The sequence below is a fragment of the Orcinus orca genome, chromosome 9 (genome assembly GCF_937001465.1).
Source record: "Orcinus orca chromosome 9, mOrcOrc1.1, whole genome shotgun sequence".
NCBI classification, from domain to species: Eukaryota; Metazoa; Chordata; class Mammalia; order Artiodactyla; family Delphinidae; genus Orcinus; species Orcinus orca.
In genome coordinates, this window is record NC_064567.1 from 12,421,101 (window position 1) to 12,445,532 (window position 24,432).

A 24,432-nucleotide genomic window follows, 5' to 3' on the forward strand; every position below is an offset into this window, starting at 1 on the left:
GAACAGACAATTCACAAGTAATGAAATTGAAACTGTGATTAAAAATCTTCCAACAAACAAAAGTCCAGGAGCAGATGGCTTCACAGGTGAATTCTGTCAAACATTTAGAGAAGAGCTAACACCCATCCTTCTCAAACTCTTCCAAAAAATTGCAGAGGAAGGAACACTCCCAAACTCATTCTATGAGGCCACCATCACCCTGATACCAAAACTAGACAAACATACTACAAAAAAAGAAAATGACAGACCAATATCACTGATGAATATAGATACAAAAGTCCTCAACAAACTACTACAAACAGAATCCAACAACACATTAAGAGGATCATACACCATGATCAAGTGGGATTTATCCCAGGGATGCAAGGATTCTTCAATATACGCAAATCAAGCAATGTGATACACCATATTAACAAACTGAAGAATAAAAACCATATGATCATCTCAATAGATGGAGAAAAAGCTTTTGACAAAATTCAACACCCATTTATGATAAAAACTCTCCAGAAAGTAGGCATAGAGGGAACCTATCTCAACATAATAAAGGCCATATATAACAAACCCACAGCCAACATCATTCTCAATGGTGAAAAGCTGAAAGCATTCCCTCTAAGATCAGGAACAAGCCACTATTATTCATCATAGTTTTGGAAGTCCTAGCTATGGCAATCAGAGAAGAAAAAGAATAAAAGGAATACAAATTGGAAAAGAAGTAAAACTGTCACTGTTTGCAGATGACATGATACTATACATAGAGAATCCTAAAGATGTCACCAGAAAACTACTAGAGCTAATCAATGAATTTGGTAAAGTTTCAGGATACAAAATTAACGCACAGAAATCCCTTGCATTCCTATACACTAACAACGAAAGATCAGAAAGAGGAATTAAGGAAACACTCCCATTCACCATTGCAACCAAAAGAATAAAACACCTAGGAATAAACCTGCCTAAGGAGGTAAAAGACCTGTACTCAGAAAACTATAAGACACTGATGAAAGAAATCAAAGATGACACAAACAGATGGAGAGATATACCACGTTCCTGGATTGGAAGAATCAATATTGTGAAAATGACTATACTACCCAAAGCAATCTACAGATTCAATGCAATCCCTATCAAATTACCAGTGGCATTTTTTACAGAACTAGACCAAAAAATCTTAAAATTTGGGGCTTCCCTGGTGGCGCAGTGGTTGAGGGTCTGCCTGCCGATGCGGCGGACACGGGTTCGTGCCCCGGTCCGGGAGGATCCCACATGCCGCGGAGCGGCTGGGCCCGTGAGCCATGGCCGCTGAGCCTGCGCGTCCGGAGCCTGTGCTCCACAACGGGAGAGGCCACAACAGTGAGAGGCCCACTTCAAATTAAAAAAAAAAAAAAAAAAATCTTAAAATTTGTATGGAGACACAAAAGACCCCGAATAGCCAAAGCAGTCTTGAGGGAAAAAAACGGAACTGGAGGAATCAGACTCCCTGACTTTAGACTATACTACAAAGCTACAGTAATCAAGACAATATGGTACTGGCACAAAAACAGAAATACAGATCAGTGGAACAGGATAGTAAGGCCAGAGGTAAACCCACACACCTACGGTCAACTAATCTATGACAAAGGAGGCAAGGATATACAATGGAGGAAAGACAGTCTCTTCAATAAGTGGTGCTGGGAAAACTGGACAGCTACATGTAAAAGAATGAAATTAGAACACTCCTTAACACCATACACAAAAATAAACTCAAAATGGATTAGAGACCTAAATGTAAGACCGAACACTATAAAACTCGTAGAGGAAAACATAGGAAGAACACTCTTTGACATAAATCACAGCAAGATCTTTTTTGATCCACCTCCTAGAGTAATGGAAATAAAAACAAAAATAAACAAATGGGACCTAATGAAACTTAAAAGCTTTTGCACAGCAAAGGAAACTACAAACAAGACAAAAAGACAACCCTCAGAATGGGAGAAAATATTTGCAAAGAATCAACGGACAAAGGATTAATCTACAAAATATATAAACAGTTCATGCAGCTCAATATTAAAAAAACAAACAACCCAATCCAAAGATGGGCAGAAGATCTAAATAGACATTTCTCCAAAGGAGACATACAGATGGCCAAGAAGCACAAGAAAAGCTGCTCAGCATCACTAATTATTAGAGAAATGCAAATCAAAACTACAATGAGGGGCTTCCCTGGTGGCGCAGTGGTTGAGAGTCCGCCTGCCGATGCAGGTGACACGGGTTCGTGCCCCGGTCTGGGAAGATCACACATGCCGCGGAGCGGCTGGGCCTGTGAGTCATGGCCGCTAAGCCTGCACGTAAAACTACAATGAGGTATCACCTCACACCAGTTAGAATGGGCATCATCAGAAAACCTACAAACAACAAATGCTGGAGAGGCTGTGGAGAAGAGGGAACCCTCTTGCACTGTTGGTGGGAATGTAAATGGATACAGCCACTATGGAGAACAGTATGGAGGTTCCTTAAAAAACTAAAAATAGAATTACCATATGACCCAGCAATCCCACTACTGGACATATACTCTGAGAAAACCATAATTCAAAAAGACACATGCACCCCAATGTTCACTGCAGCACTATTTACAATATCCAACTCATGGAAGCAACCTGAATGTCCATCAACAGACGAATGGATAAAGATGTGGTACATATATACAATGGAATATTATTCAGCCCCAAAAAGGAATGAAATTGGGTCATTTGTAGAGACGTGGATGGACCTATAGACTGTCATAGAGTGAAGTAAGTCAGAAAGAGAAAAACAAATATATTAACGCATATATGTGGAACCTAGAAAAATGGTATAGGTGAACCGGTTTGCAGGGCAGAAATAGAGACTCAGATGTAGAGAACAACCTATAGACACCAAGGGGGGAAAGTGGTGGTGGTGGGGGGGTGGTAGGATGAATTGGGAGATTGATTTTGACATATATACACTAATATGTATAAAATGGATAACTAATAAGAACTTGCTGTATAAAAATTTTTTTAAATAAAAAGATACATGCACCCCCATGTTCACTGCAGCATTAACTACAATAGCCAAGATACGGAAACAACTTAAGTGTCCATCAACAGATGAATGGATAAAGAAACAGTGGCATGCACACACACACGCATGCACACACACAGAGACTCAGGAATATTATTTAGCCATAAAATAGAATGAAAACTTGCCATTTGGGACAACATGGATGGACCTTGAGGGCACTGTGCTAAGTGAAGTAAGTCAGAGGAAGACAAATACTGTATGATCTCTCTTACATGTGAAATCTAAAAAAACAAAACATAACAACAAAGAAAACAAGCTTATAGATGATACAGAAAACAGATTGGTGGTTGACAGAGGCAGGGAATAGGGGGTGGGAGGAATTTTTTTATTGCAATCTAACTACGTTTTTTGATCCAGCATTTATATGTATGTGTATCTATATCTATATCTGTATAATTCCTGGATTCATTCTTTTATTTATTCATTATAATTTTTTCAGATCTACCTAGGAGGTTCCCAAGAGTGAGCTAAGCACTATATAGTATTGAAAGAGAAGGAACAAGGCTGAATCATACAGTACTGGACTAGGGAAGATGCATGCTAATTAGAAAAAAAGAGAGAGAGAAATCAGGTCCCTTGAGGAAGGACACTATATTACAGTAATAAGTGCATACTACAGTGATTTCCCCAGTCCTTCCCCAAAAAGGAAAACTAAATAAAGCACCTAGATTGGGGAGGGTGGGAAGAAAGTAGAGAGAAAGAAAAGAAACGAGGAGAAAAGGCGCTCTAGCCTAAGGGAGAGAATTAACACTATGTGAATAGTTTGCTGTATCAATGGGAACATTTCCCAAATGTTTCTTAAGATGTTAAGTGTTACAGCTGATGATGATGATGATATGATGATGATGATGATGATAGAAGATTCCATGTTGAAATAAGTTGGGAAATATCAAACTTATTTGGTTTGAAAGAAGTTATGTTTACTGCAATTCTTTTTAGTCTTTAATATGTTAATGTACATTATAAATGTCCAAAAGAAGAAATACAATATACAGCTTTCCTGAGTTGTTAACTGTTCAGCCCTTCTCTGGGAAGACATCTTGCATAAGTAATATTCCTTAGGGAAATGCTGTTCTAAAGCATGTAGTGGAAGCAAGAAGTGCTGAGCTAAGTACTCAAGATTTCCTGACTGGTGCTCTAAAACCATTTTCCCTTTCTTCATGTAGGGGGAAGAATTTTGGGACTCTTCTGTTAAGATTAACCGAAAAGCCTTGCAACCTTAAGGTTCCACGGAATTGAGTTGCTATGTTCCAGCAAGGGGTAGGAAAGGAGTGTGAAGAATGTGAAGAGTCTAGAAAAGCAGATGGGCACGGAGCCCTCAGGATTCAGCAGAGGCCAGTAGTGGAGACACTGGTCCCAGCTGGAGGACACACAAGCACAGGAAAAATAAGCAAGGTCAGCTGAACAGAGTGGAAGCCAACAGACAAAGCACCACTGTATCTTAGGCCAGTGAAGTTCTGGGCAGTAGTCAGATTATGAGATGGAGAGATGAGAAAACAAGAACAGGTACTGTACAGAAAGACAGGCATGCAGCCAGGCCTTAGCAGCAAAGGAGATATGCTGCTCCAAGTCAGAGGCTCCCCTGGACAGAGCAAATCCCTGAGGGGAAATGACCTCATGCTCTGCAGAGGAAAACAACTGGGAGAGCTGGGTGCAACAGAATTTAAGGAACAGTGACAAGAAAACGATCCTGGTCAACTAGACAACTGCCCGACCTATGGATTTTAGGGATTCTAGATGAAGAAAAAGAATCAAGGCAGAAGGAGCTCAGGAGCAGCTCTAAGCATCGTCGTATGAGAATGGTCAGAGCTGGGGCTTTAACAGAAGGAATCCAGGAATGAAAGACAGGGGAAAGGGGGAGAGTCTCACTCTCACCACCTCCCCTATCTTCCTCATTTGGTTCTGGGTCGGCAGGGTCTGAGTCGAACTGAGAGACCAAAAAGAAAGAACTAGGAAGAATTCCATAAATCTTTACAGTAGTTACTTTAAAGTCAACTTCCAGGCATTGTAGATGTCCACGTGGGAAAACTGCCCTTTAAAAATCATGTGACAGGCCAAGAGTGATCCCACCTAGACAAAGCAGTGAAGGAAAAAGCAATGGACTGTAAGACAGAAAATCCTTATTCTACTTCTGTCTACAGCACAACTAGTCATATGATCAGATAACCCTTTTTAAAAAATCTGTCCAATGAAGATACTAATACACATCTTGCCTCCCTCACTGAGTCAGAAGTCCTAAGGAGAAGCGAACTCACACTATACAATGAAAACATAAAGCACTATTATAGCTTCCAAGGACTATTTCTTTTCTTTTTGGAGAATCTTCCATTATATGTTTAATTGTGTTTCAGTTTGTTTTTTAAAAGAAGAGGAATCTGGTATCAGGCTTCATCTGCAATGCTTTTCACCACACTCTGAAAGCAATTTCCAGAAATAAAGAAAAAAGAGAAGACAAATTCAGCCTAGCTGGGTGCCTCAGAAACTACAGTAGAGGCTACCGTACTATGTTTTCTAGGAATTGATTTTAAAAGTTTTCTGCTTCCTGGGGTGTGTTACCAATATACACAGCCTGTGTTAAATTTGACACTGGTTTCATCAATTCACAGAATCAGTATATTTGAAAGAAAAAGATAAAGGAGACAAGAGACATTTAAATGCAAGCACAGTCAAGAATGTTCAGTTAAATCCTAATTACTCTAGAATGTATTACTTCTCACACATATATAAGAAGCAGTAAATCACTCGGTTATTAAGAGACCTACCCTGATTCACTCCTTTGACAGCAACAATAAAATAATGGATGCTGATCTGTAGTCTCTTTTCCAGGTTAACATACCTTTCAGCACATTTTGTGAAAACGATTAAGCTTTATTAGATGCTAAAGAATCAACTGCAACTTAAATCGCTTTTACCCTGACCAACAAGGTCATGGTGGAGAGTCCAGATATCACTGCATAAAGCACAAAGGAAAATAAAAGGGAAATGGGTTGCAAGTTCACGGGTTCATCAACCGTAAACGTGCATATAGCAAATGCCATATAACTAGGAACGACATTTTAGGACTGAAGTTTGGAATCATGACACAGTACGGAGGCTTCTTCCACAGATACTAGGAAACTTGCATGCATATACAATGTGCATAGCCTTTGGAGGACAACCTGAATGCAGCTGGTACATTCTGAGGCTGAACCTGAGTAAAGTAGGCAGGATTCGCTGTTTATAGGATTATTTGGCTTTATGGCTCAGCCTTCTTACGAACCTGCCTTCTCCAGGGGGAAAAAGAAGAAACTTAGATGAAGAAGGAATAGATACTTAACTACCATCAAGCGAGAATATCTTTTCCCTAGGAATTAAACCCTTTTTAGAGAGAAGATTCTGATCAGGAATCAGGAATGGCTATTGGGTCTTCTTCCCTCCAAAATTTTAATATTGGTAAGATGTCAAACCAAAAAACCTTTTATACGTGCAATGAACACCATATTTACCTCTCACCCAGCTTCACCAGGCCAACATTTCCCCACGTTAGCTTTATCTCTGTGTGTATAGTTTGTAGTATTGTTAAATCATTTGCAAATAAATTGCAGGCTTCATGACCTTTCACTCCTAACTATTTCAGCATGTATCTCCCAAGAACAAGGACATACACAGACATAACCATAACACCACTGTCACTCTCAAGAACTCTCACACTGGCATATAACATCTAATATATCATCCATATTAAAATATCTCTGATGTCTTTTATGGCTGACACTGTTTTTCATTTTTCCAGTCCAGGATCTCGTACTGGACTTCATTATGATATTTCTTTAGCTTCCCTTAATCTTGAACAGACTATCTTCTTTTAGATTTCGTGACACTGACATTTTTGAAGAAGCCAAATCAATGGTTGTTTTTAGAATGTCCTACAATTTGGATTTGATTGTTTTCTCATTATTAGAGTCAGTTAGATTAAGACTAATGTTTGGGGCAGAAAACTACGTAGGTGATGTTGTACCCTTCTCAATACATCACATCCGGAGGCAGATAATGTCCATCTGTCCCATGATTGGTGATGCTGTTTGATCACCTGGTTAAGGTGGTGTATGCTAGATCTCTCTACTATAAAGGTACTTTTTCCCTTTGTAATTATAAAGTAACTTGCGATCATCTGAGACTGTGTGGATATTTGTTTCTCAACGACCTTTTATCCAATGTGTGTAGCATCCATTCATGATCCCTGTTTGAATTAGTGATTTCATTAGTGATTGCCCAATGGTAATTCTCTAACTCTGTCGTATCTTATACATTTACAATTTGGCAATTCTTCTGTAACATAACTATAGATTCATCATTCTTATTTAATGTATTATAATCCACTAGCATTATTCTTTTTGATGTCCAAACCAGCCCAAAGTTGGCCAATAGGGTACCATCAGGCTGCCTCCTATTTTGCGTTGTCTTCATCAGTTTTTGAGTAGTTCTTTGCCTTATTCTTGCCCTGCCTCTGAAAGACATCTTTTCACAGAATCCTGTGAAGTTTTATTAGGGAATGGTACTTAGAGACCAAAATCTGGATGCCAGATATGCTCGTTGTTGTTGGGTGTCACTGCCTTTAGGCCCCTTCAGTGGGCAAAGCGAGCAAATGTCTTTCTAGAGTAATTCATGAGCTCATCTACAAATCAGTAAGAAAATGTTAGACAACCCAATAGAAAAATGGGAAGTTCTGCTCCTCTCTAGGATGTAGGAAGCAACAAGGAACATTGTTCCCACCCTAAAAATGAGGAAAAGCCTGATAATCTACAGAATCATAATTATTCTCAAGCCCATCAGAGAGCTGACAATGCAAGACAACCAAGTAACCTGAATCCCAAAGAGAAGGCCCTCGAAAAGACAGATGGGCCACGAGAAAGGTTTCGCCTTTGGCAGGGCATGAGATAGAGAGGTGGCCACCATGCAAACAGGTGAGATGAAATCGGTGCTGTCCTAAGTGCGTTATATTTATTAGCTCTTTTAATACTCAAAACAACCATATAAAACAGAAAAATTACTTGTGGGCCAAAGGTAATCAGAGGAACTAAAAATCACGATACAACTATACTGAGAGGTGATACAGAGGACTTCTGATAAGAGGCCAAGAGAGAAGGTCTAAAACTGATAAACCAAAAAGTAGTATTATATACTTAAACTGAATTATACACCTAAAAATGGTTCTGATCGTAAATTTCATGTTTTGTGGGTTTTTTTTTTTTAACCACAATTTTTAAAAGTAGCATCACGAGCATACTAATTAGTGATAACTAGAACAAACAGGTAAAACTATCTTCTCTGGGGGTTATACTGCACATAGGAAAGGGTAAGAAGAAGAACAGTTGTTTTCCTTACAATCTTATTTGAACTACTACATTTTTTTTAAAGTGTGTATTACTTTGTTAATTTTTTCAAACTCTGATGAAAGATCTTACCTTGATCTGCAAGACATCAAGTGGAACTGTCTCTCCTTTCACAATGGCAAGTGTAGCATCTGTAATATGTCTAAAAGATAACAAGAAGGAAATGATCATGTTGTGAAAAATAAGCAACATCTCCCCCAACACACACACACACACACACACACACACACACACACACACACACACACACAACCACACTCCTACCCAGAGAACTAATAGCTCGGTCAAGAAAAAGACAAATTCCTTCAAAATACTCCAAGAAAGCAGAACAAAGGTGTATAAAATAATTACTGATACAAATCTAGTGGAAGGCTCTGATACAGACTCAAAGAGAAGGCTTTGGCAAAGAGGAGTTTATACAAGGCACCAATCATTTATTTACCTCACATTTATTGAGTCTCTACATTGTGTCTGACTTTTATCACTGGAAAATATGATAAATAAATAATAATACATCTTTCATTCACTGTAAGAGAATGAAAGTCAAGCACTTCAAAAACCATATTCCTTTTTACTCTAATAATCTGAAGGATAGCTAAAGGACAGGATTTGCTGGAGTTATGTTAGCGAAATATAATAAATCCCCAAAATATACACATTAACTCCAATGCTTGGATTACATTCTGGGTTCCCTAGGAAGCAAGTTGAAACTTAAGAACAGCCTACTTTACTTTCTCATATTTCTCTATCAACATATCTTTATCCCATTTTCCCTCCAATACAGTTGCTATCTGGGAAGTAGGCAGCAGTTTAGAAAATGAGATTCAGTTTAGGAGAAAGCAAGACACATGTTCACCAGTTTAGATTAATTTGATATGAATACATTAATTTCAAAGGAAGTTATTAGAAAGAATCCTAAAGCTTTGTGCTCGCTCTGAGTAGTACCTAGCACATTAAGAGGTTTAAGAAGTGCTTTTGAGAGGCTGACCTTTAAAAAATGTTCCAACTGAAAAATGCCTTTTTCTATTAATTTTTTTTCAAAATTCCTTGGCAGAAGATGGTTAAAATGCAACCTTAAATTTATCATTCTCCAGCAATAATTGAAAGTTCTAAATAAAGCAGCACTGTAGCACGAAACAGCTATTTTTTAGGATTATTTATCTGCAACATTCCAAATTCAAAATTCCTTTTTCTTCTGTAGTAATTATGGTACAACAAATCTCGACAGCAATGCAAAAAGCAAAGCCTTGTTCTTTTAGGTAGCCTCAGGCATCTGCCATGTTAAGAGGTCTACAAAATTATGAAGCCAGGGCAGACTGACTTAATTATCTAAGAGCCCTGGGGCATGCTTATAAATTAAGTCTTATAAATCTTTAAATTATAAATAGAAGCAACAACAACATTAGTTTAACTACAGGGAAAATCAGCTCCTAAAAAAGTGAAGGCTATTTAAGACCTTGAGAGCAGCCACACTGCACAGACACTGGCTTTTGGATAGGTGAGGTGTTCTCTAAGGGACATGTCCTACCTCCGCATCACTGGCATATCTGGTAATGCTTGCAAGCAGTTCTAATAATCTATACTGACAGGGGGAAAGACTAGCTATCTAAAGTAACCAAGACCCAAACCAGATAGGATTTGTCTCAGATAAGAAAAAATGTTTGATTCATTGTTTGTCATATTTATAGCCCCTCAGAAATTCTAAACTGGGAAAAAAATATGGCAAACTGAAATGCCACATTAGGCTGCAGGATGATTGGTAAAGAGCTGAACCCTCCCCATGAGACTAAGGCTTGAAGCATGAGAGACGTTTTAATAAAGGCCTGATATATGTCTATGCTTATGCCTGGTGTTTGATATATGGAGCAAGGTTTTTATCTAAAAAAAAAAAAGTTAAAAGATAAAAGATGACTCCTGAAACTACAACAGCAAAAACAAATCCACAAAACCAGCCTATTCAAAATCCCAAAGCAGACCTGGACAGCCACATGCAAAAGAATGAAACTAGACCACTAGCTTACACCATACACAAAGATTAGCTCAAAATGGATTAAAGAATTGAATGTAATAAGACCTGAAACCATAAAACTTCTAGAGGAAAACATAGAGGGTAAGCTTCTTGACATAAGACATGGCAATGATTTTTTTTTTTTTTTTTTTTTTTTGCGGTATGCGGGTCTCTCACTGCTGCGGCCTCCGGATGCGCAGGCCCAGCAGCCATGGCTCACGGGCCCAGCTGCTCTGCGGCATGTGGGATCCTCCCAGACCAGGGCACGAACCCATGTCCCCCGCATCAGCAGGAGGACTCTCAACCACTGCGCCACCAGGGAAGCCCGGCAATGATTTTTGAATCTAACACCAAAAGCAAAAGCAATAAAGGTAAAAATAAGTAAGTGGGGCTACATGATACTAAAAACCTTCTGTGCAGCAAAGAAAACCATCAGTAAAATGAAAAGGCAACCTATTGAATGGGAGAAAATATCTGCAAGTCATATATCTGGTAAGTGGTTAATATACAAAATATATAAAGATTTCATACAACTCAACAGAAAAAAAAATCCACTTGAAAACTGGGTAGATAATTGGAATCGACATTTTTCCAGAGAAGACATACAGATGTCCAACAGGTACATGAAAAGATGCCCAGCATCATTAACAACCAGGGAAATGCAAATCCAAACACAATGAGACGTCACCTCACACCTGTTAGAATGGCTATTATCAAAAAGATAAGAAACAACAAGTATTGTAGAGGATGTGGAGAAAAGGGAACCCTCCTGCACTGTTGCTGGGAATGTAAATTGGTGCAGCCACTATGGAAAACAGTATGGAGGTTCCTCAAAGAATTAAAAATGGAACTACCATATGATCCAGCAATTCCACTTCTGGGTATTTATCCGAAGAAAGCGAAAACACTAACTCAAAAGATATATGCACCCATGTTTGTTGTTCAGCATTATTTACAGTAGCTAAGATATGGAAACAAGCTAAGTGTCCATTGACAGATGAATGAATAAAGAAGACGTGATATATATGTGAGATACATATATATATATATATATATATACACACATTTGTGTACACACACACATACACTGGAATACTATTCAGCAATAAAAAAGAATGAAATTTTGCCATCTGCAACAACACTGATGGACTTGGAGGGTATTATACTAAGTGAAGTTAAGTCAGACAGAGAAAGACAAATACTGTATGATATCTTATATGTGGTGGCATCTTTAAAAAACAAAACAAAACAAGGGACTTCCCTTGTGGCGCAGTTGTTGAGAATCTGCCTGCCAATGCAGGGGACACGGGTTCGAGCCCTGGTCCGAGAAGATCCCATATGCCACGGAGCGACTAAGCCCGTGTGCCACAACTGCTGAGCCTGCGCTCTAGAGCCTGCAAGCCACACTACTGAAGCCAGTGCGCCACAACTACTGAAGCCTGCACTCTAGAGCTCGCGAGCCACAACTACTGAAGCCCACACGCCACAAATACTGAAGCCTGTGCGCTAGAGCCCGTGCTCCGCAACAAAAAGCCACTGTAATGAGAAGCCCGTGCACCGCGAGGAAGAGTAGCCCCCTGTCACAGCAACTAGAGAAAGCCTGCATGCAGCAACGAAGACCCAATGCAGCCAAAAAATAAATTAAATTAAATTAAAATTTTAAAAAATCAAGTTCATAGATGATACAGAGAACAGATTGATGGTTGTCAGAGGTGGGGTGTGGGAGGTTGGTAAAAAGGGCAAAGGGAGTCAAGTTATAAAATAAGTCAGTCATCGAAACAAAGACCCAACACAGCCAAAAATAAATAAATAAATAAATAAATAAATTTATAAAAAAAATAAGTCAGTCATGGGGATGGAACGTATAGCATGGCAACTAACGTTAATAATACTGTATTACATGTCTGAAAGTTTTTAAGAGAGTATATCTTAAAAGTTCTCATCACAAGGAAAAACAATTCTGTAACTACTGAATGGTGACAGATGTTAACTATAATTATTGTGGTGGCATATAAATATCAAATCATCGTGTTATACACCTGAAACTAATATGCTTTGTCATCTATACCTCAATCTAAAATAAAAATCCCAAAGCAGAAAAAAAAAATCCAAAACAGAAAATCACCTGAGTATTATTATTGTTATTGATTCTAGAAGGTTATAAAAAGAAATGTCTTGAGAAGATTTCAATTCATTCATTCAACAAATACTTTTTATTGACCTCCCCCAATGTATCACAAAGCTTACATTAAAGATCAGGCAACTGACAATGAGAACCTGCCTGAAAATGATTTGTCCAAGATTACATTTTTAATCATTGTCAAAGCCATGACTCAAATTCAAGACTCCCATCTTCCTGAAAGACTAAATCTTTGTTTACATAATGCTTTTGAAAGAAAAGAGCAATAATAGCAACTTGCCTGACTCCTGAGGACACTGTTAGACTCACAATTTAATTTAATGTCAGGGTTGCACTACTTCCTCTGTCTACTTTATCCACACTGCCTTCCACTTTTGGCATTCCCTAAAGGACGTAACTATATTTGGTTTTAGCTACTTATATTATCAAGGTAATGGAGCCAAGGCTGCTGCTGGCCCAGTCTCCGCAGGGAACTTGCTATTTGTCATCATACACACTTAAAGCAAACAAATGATCACTGCAAGTATGTCTTCACCAGAGAATCTTACAACACAAAAGCACACAAACAGTATGCTTGGATCAGCGAAGCTACCTTCATAAGTGTCAGAAGGACATCAGTATTCATCTCCATACCTGACCTGAGGACTTAACATGAGATCACCAGGGTCCCGCAACCCAACAGAGAAACTTCCCAATCAACCCAACGCTTGAACTCTGATCTCTTCCTCTTAATGATCTGAAGTTTCAGGCTATCAAAACTCAAAAAGAAAATTATATCACACGTGTGAATTCTCCATTCCCAGGCTCGCTTACCCACAAATGCTACCATCCCACATTGACAACCTACTGGACTTTGTTTCCACTTTCGGCAAAGAGTGTCTGACTCAAACTACTGGTCTGGCCCAGTGGGATAAATCCAATGGGAATCTTACTGAAGGTAGCCTGGCGAGGAAGAAAACAAGAGCAAAGTTTTATTGTTATGGTCAGAAAATGAGGTTGAACAGAGAGGCACAGGTGTATCCCCTATGACAAAGTAACTGACCCTGGGCCTGCCTCCCAGCCTTCCTTCCCACACCCCTAGACAAGCAACCAGGTAATACTGAGGAAGCAGGTTCTAGAACAAGGCAGCTCATGAAAACAACATACCTTCAAATTTGGAAGGAATATTTGGGTGCTCACTAATGGCAACTGGTTGAAAGAAATTTGGTTAAGAAAATGGGGGTCTTAGATATTAGATAAATGCATGATTGTGACAGACTGTATTATGTTGCCACGCTATTTGACAAAGTTGCAGATAGAATTCAACTAAAAATGTCTAACATTTGTACAGTGACTGAGGACAGGTGAAAGTGCCTTATAAACTACCTCAAGTATAAACAAGGCTAAGAGAATAAGCAAGGTCAAGTAGCAGAAGAATGGCATAGTAGAGGACTTAATTAAAGGCCACAAATAAACAGATACCGTAAGGTTCCTAAAGATTGTTTTGAGCTCAGTCTACTATTACTAAAGGGACTGGGAAGGATCTTCTTTCTTGTTGTTACTTATAAAATATTTTATCACACTTTTCTACAATAATTTAAAGTAATCTCACGAATACCCATGTACCCAAGACCCAGATTTAACAAATATTACATTTTGCCATATTTGCTTCAGAGTTTTAAGAAATAAAGTGATGCAGATACAACTCAAGTCCCTTCTCATCCTACTCCCCTTTCCCTTCCCAGAGGAAGCCTTTATCGTGAGGTGGGTGTGATTCCTTTCCATTCACATTGTTACCCTTTTACTACATAGTTTAGGCATCTATTAAGAGTATCTTTGTTTTCTGAATTTTAAAAATTTATAGAAATGCATAAAATACTTTGGCAACCTGCCTTTTTTTATTGAATATTTTTTAGATTTACCATGTAGATATTTATAAACTTAGTTCATTCATTTTAACTGTTGTATGGCTCCCAATATATGAATATACCACAATTTATTAATGAAGGAATCCTTTGAAGAAAAGATTCTATAGGGAAATTTTATATTTTAAACAACTCTTGGTAAAAGCCATTGGATACCCTGGATCCCCAAAGCAGAAAAGTCCACCATGAGTTAATAAAAGTGTTCTATGACATAGGCAGAAGTACTTTATTTTCTAAAGTCTGAGGAAGCACAACTTGTGCCCATCTTAAAATATAAAAAGGGGAGAAAGGGTAAAAGAAAGAAATAAAGAGAGATTAAAGCAGGAAAGTAAAAGTCAAAATGCAATGATTCTTATTTTAAAGCTCACCTCATCTGCTCTTCGAAGAACTCCAGTTATAACCTACAAATGTTTTAAAAAAATTATTACGAACAACTTGTATTTCCTTTATCATAAAAGAATTGGATTCAATTTTCATGGACCACAAACTTGTTCCTGTTTTCTTCCTAGAAACTATGTCAAAAGATGTATTGGCTCTTAAAGCACAAACTATTCTCCAATAAGATCAGAGCTAGATTAGATTTTATTCTCCACCTAGGAACAATAGTACTATAAAGGCTAAGATAAAATAATTATAAAACTTCCACATTATATTAGTAAAATTACGTTTTAAGTTCTATAAGATGGGCATAAATGTGATGTACACATCAATTATACTAAAGATACTAGTTTCCTACTATGAAGTACACATATCGGGAAAAAAACAGCACTTTGCTACACTCAGAGAGAAGCCTGCTCTCAATAAATGTTTCTTACTGATGAATATGAAGACAAGGGAGATTGTATTCCCTCTATAAAAAGACATTTTTAATTTGAATTTTTACTTAATTTATTTTCTATTTTTAAACTATAATACCCATGGTCTTGTAAAAACTGTGAAAAATACCTGAAGAAAAAATACTTCCTCATAAACCCACCAGGCATCATTAGTCAGTTGTTTATATTTTGCTATATTTCCCTCCAATTCTTTTTTTTAACCAGAGCATATTTTGATGACTAGATTATACCAGATACACAATTTGGTTTCTTTCTTAAAAACATTTTGTGAAGTCAAGGCAAAAGCCAATCTTCTCCCGCATCTCCCGCCTCACTGAGTTTCGGGATTAAATGGGGCTGTCGTGAGTTCCACTTCATTACTTTGTTGGCATGCTATCTGTATTCTTCACACTTCATTAAAAATCCATAAACACAATTAAAAGATCATTAGCACAGCCTTTTTAAAAGAAGTTTACTAAGGCTTACATGATTGCTAACTCAAACACAGGACAGTGCCCTGTCCACTGTTACAGCTCCTGGTCCCTGAACACCAATGAAACCACCAAAATAGAGGCAAAAGACAATGAGAAACGAGGTATGGATGTGACTTATGGTACACAGGATGGGGTGACTGAGTGGGAGGGGCACCTGCACTGGGCCCTTTAGGGGTTTCCAATACATAATGTAGGTTCTAGTCTATTGCCCTGGTAAAGAAGAGCATTTCCAGGGCAATATACTTACTGTCCTTATTGGACCAAAGCAAGCATTAAGGAAATGGAATTGCAGAACAAAAGCAACGCATACATCGGAACATGTAGACCTCTGCCTCTAAATGTACCATTAGGAGATAACATTACATGGGATGGAAATGAAGTGAGAATGGACAGATACATTTTTTAAAAAGGCAATTGTTATTTAAGTTTATTTTACAAGAAACCTTCCCATAATTGAAACAGTGATTCCCTAACAAACAGGGCTACTTCATAAGAGTCTTCAAAATATAAAAAGCATTTCACACCCAGCACCATTTTGTATCCTGTTTTATTCCATTTTAACCGACTTAAATCTGATAAAACAAAAACCCTTCTATGTGCTGGGTATAGAATTTATACGAAGCAATGAAATAAAAGTGCATGAGAAAAATGTAATGCTATACTTGTTTCAGAGAGAAACAATCCTAAAAAGAATGGATTACAAAGAAATAATTTCCTTAAATTATAACCACTTTACGCCACTGCTCCAAGACCTAATTTCTATTTTCCTCCCTTTCAAAATGGTTTCAAAGAGAAGAGCGGCCACACCTCCTGCAAAGTCCCATCTCCTCCAGCAACAATGATCACATCTGTGTTTTCCAGCAGTTCCAGGAGCTTCTTGGCTTGGCCCTCATAATCTGTCTGCAATACAAAGGAAGCCTTTGGTAAATTTATCATCCCAGAGCCACAGGCCCAAAGGTCTAAAAATATGGGATATTTTCTTTAAAGTTTCACACTGAACCTTTTCTTAAATTCTACATAATTGATATACATGAGAAACTAAACAGCTAACGAAGCAACTATGTATGGTTTTTATAGTTTTATATTTTTAGAGCTGGAAGGGACCTCAGAAACCATCTAGGCAGCTCCTTACTTTAAAAATAAAACTCAAACCTAGTGATTTGTCTCGGTTATACAGTCAGCTAGTCAGAGGAATCATTTCTAGTCCAGTGCACGTTCTATTATTACATCATTTACCCAGTGACTTTCGTCTGCAAGCAGAAAGTCAAGTGTATGTGCAAATAAGGAGAAACAGATGTAATAAAAAGAGCACAGATTTGAGAGCCCAGGAGACCCAGATTAAATCCCAACTCTGCTACTTTTTAGCTGAGTGGCCTTAAACTCTCAGGATCTTAATTTCCTTATCAATGAAATCATGTGTACTGGAGGAAGGGAAAAGTGCTTCTTCCTAATACTGTTGGAAAGCAGTATGAAAAGCGACTAGCAAGGTAACTGTTCTTAACTGGCACTGTACTACATAAACGGTTACTGTGGTTTTGCTATGATTGTACATAAAGAAATATAGGTATGGCTCAAAGCAGTCACAAAATGGTGACTAAATGGTATGTAAGCCTCACCATTTGTATTGAGAATATAGGGGCTTCCCTGGTGGCACAGTGGTTAGGAATCTGCCTGCCAATGCAGGGGACACGGGTTCGAGCCCTGGTCCAGGAAGATCCCACAGGCCGCGGAGCAACTAAGCCCGTGCGCCACAACTACTGAGCCCACATGCCACAACTACTGAAGCCCGCACGCCTAGAGTCCGTGCTCCACAGCAAGAGAAGCCCGTGCACCACAACGGAGAGTAGCCCCCGCTCGCCTCAACTAGAGAAAGCCCGTACACAGCAATGAAGACCCAACGCAGCCAAAAATAAATAAATATTTTTTTTAAAAGAGAGAATATATGTTGATCCTGATTAAAAGGATGCTTTGTGAACACCCCGAAATAGGTGATCACTGGGAATCTGCATGGGTTCACCGAGAACAAGGCATTTCAGAGTATCCTCATCTTTGACAGATTACTAGATCAGAAGATCAGGAAATCCAGACAGACATTCTATTGGGTCTTCAGCAAGGCACCTGGCAAGTTATTTGATAATATCCTTGGGGACAAGGCGGAGATAGGTGGGAACAATACACTAGAATACAACTGGGTGAACTGATTACCAATTGAATGTCTACGTTCAAAGTAAGATGCTCAGTGGAGGGACATCAAATTGTAGGTAGATTCCTGGTGACATTTCTTTAGGGCTCTCCATTCAGCCTTTTCCTACACAACACTTTATCAACAACAGAGAGGAAAGGTAATTGACTGAATGCGTAAACGATACAAACCTGACAATCTTGCCCCTCCTAACTTCTTCAACCTCATCCTTTCTCCTGTCTCCCCTTGCTCATTCTCCTCCAACTACATTTGCCTCTCACTCTTCCTCAAGCCCCAAGTACACTCCTCCGCAGAGCCTCCAAATGTGCAGTACGTTCGGCCTGGATGCTTTCCCCAACCTACCAGCATGACTCACTCATTTCCCCCACGTCTCTTCCAAAGGTCATCTTACCAGACTGGCCTTCCTTGGCCTCCTGAACTAAACTAACACCACCATTACTCTTGGTCTCCTTACCCTGCTTGATTTTTCTTCTTGGCTCTCATCACCATCTGACAAATCATATGTTTATTTGTGTATGTGTTTTATCTGTATCCCTCCTTTTCACACTTTGGGTGGAAGCTCTTTGAGGACAGAGAGGGAAAACTTGTTTTGTTCAGACTGCATCCTCAACTACTACAAAGTAGAACAGAGCTTACTTTGTAGTAGTCACTCAAATATTTGCAAGACAAATTGATAAATATGAATAAGTACATGAATGAAAGAACCAAAATTCAAAAGGATATTGACAGATTTAACAGACCATAATTTATAAGATTACATTAATAGGGATGACACATTTGAGGCTCTGATCTTAAGAGGAAAATTCCAAATGCAACAAAGAGAAAGGATAAAGAGTGGCCTGATGATACAGAAAACGTGAACCTTATACCTTTCACAAAAATTAACTGAAAATGGATCATAGACCTAAATGTCAAATAAAAAACTATAAAGCTTCTAGAAAATCACACAGTACAGGATGTAGGTGATCCTGGGTTTGTTGATGAGTTTTTAGATAAATCACCAAAAGCAAGAGCCACAAAAGAAAAAAACTGACAAGCTGGACTTCTTTAAAATTAAAAACTTCTGCTCCGTGAAAATACTGTTAAGAGAACGAAAACAAACACAGCTTTAAAAGACAGTATAAGAGAAAATATTTTTGAAACACATATCTGATAAAGAACTTGTGTTCAAAGAACTCTAAAACTCAACAATAAGAGAACAAACAAGAAACAACTCAATTAAAATAGCAAAGATTTGAACAGACACCTCACTGAAGAAGATATACAGATGGAAAATAAACCAATGAAAACATGCTCAATGTTATATGTCATTAGGGAACTGCAAATTGAGACAATGAGAAACTACTGTATACCTATCAGAACAGCTAAAACCCTGAACACTGAGAACACCAAATACTGATGAGGATGTGGAGCAACAGAAAATCCCCTTAATTGCTAGTGGGAATGCAAATCGGTACAGCCACTTGTGGAAAGCAGTCTGCCAGTTTCTTACAAAGCTAAGCATACCATGTAACACAGCCACTGCACTCCTAGGTATTTACCCAAATGAGCTGAAAAATAATGTCCACACAAAAACATGCACACAAATGTTTATGGCAGCTTTATTCATAACTGCAAAACTGGAAGCAATCAAGATGTCCTTCAATAGGTAAATGGATAAACAAACTGTTGTACATCTACATGATGGAATATTATTCAGTGAGAAAAGGAAATAAATAAGCTATCAAGTCATGAAAAGACAAGCCACTGAGGAGCCCAGGTGAGACCAACACAAGAACAGCTCTGAACACGGATTGTTGACCAACAGAATTGTAAGCAGAAAAACTGTTGTCAAGGCGGTTTGTTATGTAGCAATAGATAACTGGTATAGAAATAAATCTAAATACATTAACAATTACAATAAATGTTAATGGATTATATGGTCCAGTCAAAAGGCACACACACAAAAAGCATTGGATCTTTAAAATATCCTGTTTTCATGCCTTTACCAATGATGCATTAAAATATAAGGACACAAAGTGGCTTAAGTAAAGATAAGTAAAAATTATACCAGGTAAAAACTAATCAAAGCAAGCTAGTATGGGTACTAACAATACTAAATAAAATAGACTACAGTAAAGGACAGCATTAGTGCTAAAGAGAGTAACTCTATGACAGTGTCAACATGCAAGAAAAATGAAATAATTTGAAATGTGAATGCATCTACTGACAGTCTCAAAATATAAAAAAGCAAAAGTGGATAAAACTACATAGAGAAACAGACAAATCTATCTAGTGCGATATTTCTAACACTTCTTTCTGAGTAATCTATAGTTCAAACAGAAGGAAAAAATCAGTAAGGACATGTAAGATTTGAGCCACACAACTAACAGACTTGACTGAATGGACATATATAGAACATGGTACCCAATAACTGATATATATTCTTTTTAGGCCTACATAAAACATTTATGAAAACAAACCACATGCTAGGCCATAAAACAAATCTCAATAAACTTAAAATACTGGAATTATATAGACTACATTCTTTGACCATAACACAATTAAATCAGAAACCATTAACAAAAAGATGTGGGAAAACTTTAGATTTGAAAATTTTAAAACATGCTAAATAACTCATAGGTCAAACAAAAATCATGATGAAAATTAGAAAACATTTAGAAATGAATGATAATGAAAATATTATATACCAAAACTCCTAGGATGCAGCTGAAGCAGTAAAGTTTATAGCTTTCTAAGAAAACACCAGGAAAGAAGGGTGAAAATTAATGAAATAAACATCCAAGTTAAAATGTCAAAAAGAACAGCAGAAAAAAAGCCAAAGAAAGTAGAATGAAGGAAACAATAAAGACAGACCAGAAGTTAATGAAAGAAACATAAATGAAAGGATCAACAAGCCAAGAAATGGTTCTCGGCAAAAAGGATTAATTAAATTGACGCATCTCTCACATGACTGGCAGGCAAAAAAAAAAAAAAAAAAAAAAAAAAAAGCACAAATAAACAATAAAACAATACTGAGCAAGAAAATGATGTATTTCAGATGTCACAGAAATTTAAAAGTTAAAAAGAAGATATTATGAACAACTTGATGCCTATTAATTTGAAAACTTAGATGAAATTCACAAATTCCTTTAAAAAATTTACCTTACTAAAATTAATTCAAGAAGAAACAGAACTTCCTGATGTACTTCTACAGCCATTAAAGAAAGTTAATATACAAAAAAATTTCCCTTCAAAGCAAGCTCCAGGCCCAGATGGTTCTCCTTGTGAGTTCAACCAAACACTCCAGGAACAAACAAATATTGGTCTTAAATAACCATTCTCAGATCTCTCATACGTAGAGTCTGCAATATGCATTACAGGTCCTGAAATAAATGTCAGTTTTCTTCCCCACTCTCCCATCCCTGCAGGCAGACAACTAGAAGACCACACCTCGGACAAGCTGGAGAGGAGAGTTCATCAACATTGCATGGTCAACTGGACTAAATGACCGTTCAATCTCTATGATTTAATGAAAGTGTGTAATATTAAAAATTGGTATACCATAGATTTACAAACATGGTAACAGTGACTTTCACCAAGTACACACACCTATGTACATACCACACACATAGCACTTAAAGTCAAGAAAGTGGAGTCTTGAGGCATCTTCTAAAATAGCACAATTCCCTCTCATTTATTTTTGTCCCCATTTCTTCTTACCCAAATCTCGAAAATTCTAAAGCTTTACCACTTAAAATTCCTCACCTGAAATAATTCCTCACCAGAAAGAAAATGTTTACCTGTCTGCAGAACTACCAAGAAATTAATTACTCAAACTTGAAATTTCTTTTTAATAGTCAGAAAAAGAATTCTTACAGCTGTAACAACTTTCATCTTCCAAGAGACAATAGTTCCACGTCCTATCTGTCAGATGAAAGGAGCCAAGTTCATGGCTCCATTTAATCCTGTTCTGAAAGTGAAAAGCTGACCGTGGTTGGAAAAAACAATATTATCTTATTAATTATCAGAAGAAGAACACAACGTTGACTTCTCTGTTCTTATCTTCTAAGTGATAAGTGATTTTTGCTAAGAAGTCAAGAGAAGAGGATATGTTACAAGGAGGGGTAGCTTGGATAAAATCAACATTCTAGAGCAGTTCTCACCTTAACGATAGTCACATCCATGCCAGATAAGTGTAAAATCGGGGCAGCATTTTTTTCAAATAGAATCCTGGCTTTGCTGTAGACAAAGGAGAAAAACACAAATATTTTAACACAAGTTCTCAAGAGGAAATATAAAAAGCCCAACCAGCTTCTCTAGAAGAGAACAAGACATAGCGTAGAGAACACGTTTCCTCTATTTGTTCAAGGACAGGAAGGCTAGTGAAGAGTAATGAGTTTCTCTGGATATAAACGTGGACTCTTTCACTCTGGGGCCTCCAAGATTTTGCCCCTCGTCTAATACAATAAGCTCTCACCCATGTGGGATGCTTACAGTGCACAATCTAGTTCCTCTAGAGGAAGTGTGTACACTGGATACGGCTCCACTCAGGCAACAATGTCTGATTCACTCAACAAGCACTTACTGAGCCTCTGCTGTGTGCTAGACACATCTAGGAACTGGGCAAACAACAGGACAAGGCAGACAAAAATACATGTAACTGAGGTATAATGTAATAAGCCCTCACGGAACTTATTTACATTCCAGTGGCTGACTGAGAATGTACTAGAAATCAAGGGATACAGAAGCTGCAAAAAAGTCCCCAATTGCAGAGTCTCAGAGTTGAACAAATGTTAAAACATACCAATCAGCTGACTTGTCTTTTACCCAAATATTTTCAACTATCACATCACAAAACAAAAACAAAAACTAGTACTTTCAAAACAATCAACACCAAACATCTAACTTTTACATCCACATTTACTCAGTCCTCTTTCAGAAAGATTATTATTTTTTATCAGTGATGCATGCTTCAACTTTCTTCAGAATATTTTATACTAGAAACAGACACAAAGGTAGTGAATGAGGAACATGTAGAGTTATGCACAGACCAACTTCAACATTCTTTAAACTAAAAAGAAATAGCTATCAAATGGAACACAGAACATAAAACATTTCTGATTATGAATTAAAATAGAAACTGAGAAGCTTGAGCAAATTTTTACAAGAACCAAAAACATACCTTGAACCAAGGGCACACCTGAGCACGTAATAAGCAAATTAAACAAACATATCCTCCCTCTTCCACAGCTCTGAATGCTTGTAAGAATGAACATGAAAGGCTAAACGGAAATTTCTCCTTTCCAGATCACCATTTCTGGGGCTTAACCCAACAATAAAAGGCGAGCTAGTGATACTGTAAACATTTCTCCTTGCAGGGTTGCTTTCATTTCTAGGTTGACAAGAAAGGGTCAGGTGGAAGTGGATTAGATCTATCTCTGAGAAGCAAAACTCTGGTGAAGTCTCAATCAGCTGTATTAATCACTTACAACACATCTATAAGCTCCTCTGAGTTAGTTTAAGAAATAAGATTTGGGCTTCCCTGGTGGTGCAGTGGTTAAGAATCCGCCTGCCAATGTAGGCGACAGGGGTTCGAGCCCTGGTCTGGGAAGATCCCACATGCTGTGGAGCAACTAAGCCCGTGCACCACAAGTACTGAGCCTGCGCTCTAGAGCCCGCAAGCCGCAACTACTGAAGCCCGCACGCCTAAAGCCCATGCTCCACAACACAAGAAGCCACCGCAATGAGAAGCCCATGCACTGAAATGAAGAGTAGCCCCCGCTCGCCGCAACTAGAGAAATCCCGCACGCAGCAACGAAGACCCAACTCAGCCATAAATAATAAGTTAATTAATTAATTTTAAAAAAACAAATAAGATTTGTAGAAGTAAAATGAGGTATCACCTCACACCAGTCAGAATGGCCATCCTCAAAAAGTCTACAAAGAATAAATGCTAGAGAGGGTGTGGAGAAAAAGGAACCCTCCTACACTGTTGGTAGGAATGTAAATTGGTACAGCCACTATGGAGAACAGTATGGAGGTTCCTTAAAAAACTAAAACTAGAAGTACCATATGATCCAGCAATCCCACTCCTGGGCACATATCCAGAAAATATGAAAACTCTAATTCGAAAAGATACATGCACCCCAGTGTTCATAGCAGCACTATTTACAATAGCCAAGACATGGAAGCAACCTAAGTGTCCATCAACAGATGAATGGATAAAGTGTGTGTGTGTGTGTTTCTGTGTGTAGAATATATTATATACATTATATATAAAGGAATATTACTCAGCCATAAAAAGAATGAAATAGTCATTTGCAGCAATATGGATGGACCTAGAGATTATCATACTAAGTGAAGTAAGACAGAAAGAGAAAGACAAATATCATATGATATTACTTATATGTGGAATCTAAAAAATAATACAAATGAATTTATT

General features: G+C 37.9%; 1 protein-coding gene across 11 annotated transcripts in view; it reads right to left on the reverse strand.

Moving 5' to 3' along the window:
- The window catches only part of AGK (acylglycerol kinase), an 85,987-nt gene that overhangs the window by 23,291 nt on the left and 38,264 nt on the right, over window positions 1–24,432 (reverse strand). For 8 of the 11 annotated variants that reach the window (XM_033432313.2, XM_033432317.2, XM_033432319.2 and 5 more), the window contains 6 exons: window positions 22,154–22,229; window positions 16,613–16,705; window positions 14,865–14,897; window positions 13,739–13,780; window positions 13,440–13,534; window positions 8,517–8,586 (listed from right to left, as the gene is read on the reverse strand). In XM_033432313.2, coding sequence (XP_033288204.1) covers window positions 8,517–8,586; window positions 13,440–13,534; window positions 13,739–13,780; window positions 14,865–14,897; window positions 16,613–16,705; window positions 22,154–22,229 — 409 coding nt within the window. The remainder of the gene's footprint in view (window positions 1–8,516; window positions 8,587–13,439; window positions 13,535–13,738; window positions 13,781–14,864; window positions 14,898–16,612; window positions 16,706–22,153; window positions 22,230–24,432) is intronic. The other 3 variants (XM_004272129.3, XM_033432315.2, XM_033432318.2) reach the window with 1 other exon arrangement.